This window comes from Anneissia japonica, unplaced genomic scaffold (assembly GCF_011630105.1).
Source record: "Anneissia japonica isolate Jap-2015-1 unplaced genomic scaffold, ASM1163010v1 scaffold9_len2422644_cov172, whole genome shotgun sequence".
Classification (NCBI taxonomy): Eukaryota; Metazoa; Echinodermata; class Crinoidea; order Comatulida; family Comatulidae; genus Anneissia; species Anneissia japonica.
In genome coordinates this window covers 1,534,681-1,540,924 of record NW_022758107.1, presented here as the reverse complement: position 1 = coordinate 1,540,924, position 6,244 = coordinate 1,534,681, and the positions used below count along the sequence as shown (strand labels likewise).

Below are 6,244 nucleotides of genomic sequence, written 5' to 3'. Positions count from 1 at the left end.
AAATAAGGGTGGGTGGAGGTTCATGAAATGAGCTTTAGACTGGGTGGAAAACTTCAAGGCATGAGTGGCCCGCCCACCATTTAAATACATCCCTGCGTATATTATAGCCGAATAGTTGTTGAGATGAAATGCCTTTGGGGACATGTATGATGTTTCCAACCGCTAACCAGATAGTCATTGTATATTTTTTCAAGTCCTGGTAGCATCACCGTGGTGGTGAACTAAGCTGTCGCTTGCAGGAAAATTCCTTCTCTTATCCAAAGAATGTTGCGTTCTTTAAAATGGCCATGATGTATCAACTGCTTAATAGTTTACATCCCTTCCGAAAGTTGCTGGTACAATATGCAATTTGGTGACAAAAAAACTGGGACACAAAGATCTTCATGGCCCAGCACACCCGGTTTCGGATGTTTTAGTATTTATGGGATGCTGCTACTACATAAAACAATGATTCCTAACAATCAATTAGAACAGTTAAATGAAAGATAAAGTAGAACCCCTTCTTTGGGGACACTGCTATTAAGGGGCAATGAACGAGGGAATGTATATCTTTTAACCCTATGGCCAATCCCTATTTTGTGGACACCCCTATAAAGGTGGACACTTTTGATTATGTCCCCTTATAATAAGGGTTTTACTATATTTAATTTAAAAAAAGTAAATCTATCTAATCAACTACAGTACTGTACATGAGGCGCTATCTATTAGTGTCTTTGTAAAGGCCTTGTTAACTGAATACCCTTGGGTTTCCTTAGAAAGTTGTTAACTGTTACGATTACTTTATTTGCATAATGGTGGTTAATCTCTTTAGTAATACAAATTTATTATCTGTTATTTATTTTATGGTTAATATTGCAAATTTGTAGAGAAGATCGAGTCATTAAATACCTTACATTTTCTTGGTTTCAGTGTTAATAAGTCATATATAACCTTTAAACTATGAAATTAATGGGAAAATCCAGGTTAATGGAAGAGGTACTAGTAGTATCTCATTGATATGATGAGTCAGGGCAAGTGAAATAAAATGTTTGGACTTGTCTTCCTTTCCAAACATCAAGTTATCTACATCGAGAGCACTGGATTGTTTATATCCCGATGAAATCTCGAGCGAGGGCTCTATTATATTTTTACCTCGCATTTATTTGTTGTGAAGAAAATATTATTTTTATTTTCTACTACACCTTGATATTTTTGGTAGAACAGTTTTACAACCAAAAAAACAATTTTATTTTTACTTCTTCCTCTCTTCTCTGAATATCTTTCAAAATTAATGTTAAACAGAAATATGCATTACCTTACTACAGTATCTATATATTTTATGTAAATATTTACTCATCTATGGTAATTTTATGATGTACACCACAATATTTTTAATTAAAATAATATTTTATGTACTTATCAGCTAAACCACTTCCAATTGGTTAAGTAGATCTATGGATAAGCATTCACTACTGCACTGTAGATACATGTGTCATATTCAGATAATAAATGTTATACAACTTATTCATTAACTGAAGGGTTTTAGTTATGGAAATTAATGATTATTTTACTGCCATTTAAAATCCATCATAAGTAAAAATCATTGATAATGTTGTTCATGCTTCATTGGGCACGAAGAACAGATGACTTTGTACCTAGAAATGATACAGTATGAAATACTGTAGAAGCAAATATTTATTTTAATTTATTTACTTTCTATAGGAGATGCAGTTCTTGAGAACCTACGCATTAAGGATGGAGCATTGGTAGGTAACCTTTTGCCTTTTCAATCTTAAAATAAAATTGGGTAGGGAATCCATGGTAGCTACAGTGTAAAATAGGCTCCAAGCAGGAGCGTGTGTCTAGTGCTTGACATTTCTTTTTTTTACTATTTTCAACTCGCCCAACGTTTTTCGGGGCTTCGCCACCAGGGCCAATTTCAAAAGATTTTAGGCGACGCCCGACCCTGTGCACTTTGCTCTTGGTGGAGACATTGAACCCCCACTGGGCAAATCCTGGCACCACTCCTGATAATCAGTAGGCCCTAACCTACTAGTCTCTGTGAACAACCTAGCCTACATTAGCTATACGAGCTACTGTAGGGCTGCTACGAGTCGACAATGTTCTGTACGACTGATCGGCGGGCCAATGGCAGATACCAGCATAGGCTAACCTATACTGAAGTAATGTAAACTGAAGCCAACGGAAAATACAGACCCAAAATTAAATGTCACAACAAAAAATTTTCATCTACCATAATAATACTAATACTACTTATATTAGTAACACAATAAAATCAGTAGCTCTACCTACAGGTTGGCCTCAATTGTCAAATTTAGTGAAATCAAACATCTAAGCTTACCTACATAGAACTTACATTTGGCATCGCAGAGCAAACAAGAACAAGCAAGGTGGGTCACCAAATGCGTAATATCGTTACAAACTGAACTCAAAGAGTCTCTGCCCAGAGTGCAGTAGACACAAAAATTACACAGTGCATAAGGCATGCAAGAATCATGAATATGCAGGAGATGGTTTAGTTCAGGGGTGGGAATAAAAATAGATCGGGAACCAAAATTTTTGACATAACACCAATGGCTGCACCTAAACTTTGATGTTTACAGTGTGCTTGTGAAAACCTTGATGCACTGCTTTTATACCACTTTATTCTCAGTTGATCAGTGTTGGTCCATAAAACATGGTATTTTGTAGCCATAAATAGCTGGCAGACTGCATGCCGTTTTTTTTTTTCTAAATTTATTTTCATGAGCCCCAACAAAATCACCTACGGGGCACATGTGTCCGTCAAGTCGTACTTTGGCCACCTGGGAGCTTTTTGGTTGGTTGCGGGAGTGTGGAAGTTAGACTTTTGGACTCACACGAGAATTTGATCCCTGAAACAGTGAAAGTAGTATGAATAATTAATTTGTGAATTAATAAAGAATGTGAATTTTAATATACAACTGTATATAGGCGATTTGGACGTACGAATGGTTAAGGTAGGGGCGCTGCAACCTACAGCCGTAATGTCGGTGCTGGTTGGAACTGTACCCTCGCCAGTGGTGGGGTGAAATGTGTTCTCGGATAAGGACTATGAACCGTAGGCCCATTGTGCACAATGGCTCGTGTGCACTATAAAGAACCAAGTACATCTTTAGAGACAAGTTAGGGTTACCCCAGTGTACCGGTTATACAGCCCTGTTGTGGAAACACAAGAGACAGCTGGTACCGGTTTACCAGGTAGCTCAGACACGAAGAGACCCTTTAGGGGAGAAGAAATTTACTTGTGAGCTAGTCCACACCTCGAGTGCCTAGAGACTTTGTTATGAAGCACTATATAAATCCAACCACATTACATAAATACATGATACATTAAATAAGTAATTAATTTGCTTGGTTGAGTATGAAATTTATGATTGATTTCAGGATGAGTTGGAGCTGCCGTTTCAGGTGAAAGCTGGTTCCCTTGAGAAATTGACACTCAAGATCCCCTGGAAGAATCTTTACACGTCACAAGTGGTTGCCAAAATTGATGGCCTCTATTTATTAGTGGTTCCAAAGCAAGGTAAGCATTAATATTGATCCATGATTACAGAGATAATCACGCGATCCCTGGTTAAATACCGAAGTATAGGATCCCAGGTTAAACACATGCTTCCACTTTAATACTCATCATTAAACACATAATTGCAAGATTCCTTATTAATACATAATCGAAGAAGAAATACAATATCCTATGACTCTTGATACACATACTGTAATTTTAGGATACCTTGATTAAATATCTAATTTTTGGATCCCTGATTAAATACCTATTCTCTAAATCCCTATTTTTCATATCTAATCTTAGGATCTCTGATTAATTAACGAATCCAAAATCCCTTGTTAACACATAATCTGATAATGATTGATGAAATTTATCTTATTACACTGGATTCCTGATTAACATAATCCCTGATAAAATACTTAGGGTATGTTCACACACACGGCGTAAGTCTGGCGTAGCGTACGCCTTTGTGTGTGAACTAGGCAGTGGCATTACTTATGCCACTCACAACGCCACATCTGTGGCGTTATTAACGCTACTTGCAGACCCCAGATTAGTTAATGCCACGGAGTTGACGCCAGTGATGCTTGAATGATTTGACCTCGTTTCAAGGAATTGACCAATCATGATTGCAATAGATTAGTTAATTTGATCCCTGTTACTCTATTTTAAAACCAGCAAAACCAACAATTGTTCCACAATGCTAGCTGAAAATCAAAAGTAAAATTGTTCATTTAAAATACAGTAATCATATAAGTTCGCTGCCAACAATTCACAAATTAGACAGTTTTAATGATGCACTGTAATTATTTTAAGAACCCGTACATTATTTAAAACTGAAAAATATTCCCCCTAGGCCTATATTATTACTAGCTTAACGCCAGTGTCAATATAGCGAATGCCATTTTTGTGTGTACACTTTGGAATTTTAATCCGTGGATTATCTTACACCAGTTTAAACTACGCCAGTCTTACACCGTGTGTGTGTGAACATACCCCAAGTGCCTAGACCCTTAAACACACAATCCCCAAATCCTTATATCCTCATACTTTAATCCTAGGATCTTCAATCAAATTTCATGATCCCTCATTGAACGCATTCCTGATTAAATACATAATCTTGGGATAAAAGTCAGTAAACTAAACAATACATTTGGTTTCTATCTAGTACCTCTGTAGTAAAATAAGAAGAATGTGTTGCTTTATCTTGTAGTGATTGTGATTATTGGGAATTTGTTATTAATGTGCTTGAATAAATATCATAATTAGGTTAAAACATCTGTGATGTGATATAACTTCTAATTGGTAATTAGCAAATGTTGGTTGCGAATTGCTCAATAAAAACATACTCACTCACCCAAGGGAATGAGTTTACGATAGCAACTTGAATGCTTTGCACGCTTTAATGTGCCAAGTAAATTAGGTCTTAAGTACGTAAAGAGGCTGCTAAGAATTGAGCCGGTACTCATTGAAACTCATTATGGTAATTAAGTCTTCATTGCAACACATAAGTATGTCTACTGTACAATGACATGCACTCTTATACTACAAATAGAAGCAGTTTGGGGATTCAAATAATTGAAATGGGAAATATTTGAAATCACCCGCTCAAGCTTAGGATCACCAAGGGGGTGTGTCCTTTTGCAGATACCTAATTAAATGCAGGCTTTTTTTATTTATATGTTTGTATTTTATATATCTTTTATCTTTACCTTTAATTAGTTGTTATTATAACCAGACTGTGACCCTGGGGTAGGGATTCTAATTAGGTACTATCCCTGGACTACAGGAAACCTAAAATCAAGGGCATGGTCACTCATACACCCATGTGTTCAAGCTATAAAATTTAGTTTATAAAATTAAAATATAAGTTTGAATAACAAAAATTGAAAACTTTTATATTCTCTGTTGTTTAAAGTGCAAATCTGAAGAGTGATAAGAAGTGTACTATTTATAGGGACTGCAGTAGTAAATAAAAATTATAAAAATAAAGAAGATTTAATTATTAAGAAACTTTAAAATGTCAAAGAATAGATTATAACTTTTTAAAAAGTTGAAATTATAAGGTAAAGAAAAATGCATGAAAATTTAGTATTTCTGAGTTTGAGAGATATAAAAATAGATGATAAATAAAATCAATATCAGTGACTAGTCCAAGGATTCTTTTAAATGGAATAAAAAAAAGAACACAATTTTAAGATTGAGCCCTTGTACTGAAATGATAGCCTGGATTCTTTGGTGAAATATTTGATTGCCTGTACTAATATATATTCAGTATTCTAAATATTAGCTTTTTATTGTTATTTATTCAGACAATATATTAACCTAAGATGTTTGAATTTCTTTTATTACCAAATATTTGAATCACTGAACACAAATTTCAACTTTGACTACAAAATTTATATTCATTCAGTAATCAGTGTCAGTTAAATGTTGAAATATGGCATTTCCAAGTTTTGCATTGTTTCCCACAAATGGCTAATATGCTAAAGCAATGGCAAATGAGAAATAAATTTGAAATAAAGTACTATTGGTATTAACACCTTGACAAATATTACTTTATGCAAATGGCTAATATGCTAAGCAATGGCAAATGAGAAATAAATTTGAAATAAAGAATTGGTATAAACACCTTGACAAATATTACTTTATGCAAATGGCTAATATGCTAAAGCAATTGCAAATGAGAAATAAATTTGAAATAAAGTATTGGTATAA

General features: G+C 34.7%; 1 protein-coding gene across 1 annotated transcript in view; it reads left to right on the top strand.

Annotated features, from left to right (window-relative positions):
- The window catches only part of LOC117125134 (vacuolar protein sorting-associated protein 13A-like), an 89,413-nt gene that overhangs the window by 8,233 nt on the left and 74,936 nt on the right, over window positions 1-6,244 (top strand). Inside the window, exons 2-3 of the mRNA XM_033271534.1 lie at window positions 1,702-1,745; window positions 3,406-3,544. Coding sequence (XP_033127425.1) covers window positions 1,702-1,745; window positions 3,406-3,544 — 183 coding nt within the window. The remainder of the gene's footprint in view (window positions 1-1,701; window positions 1,746-3,405; window positions 3,545-6,244) is intronic.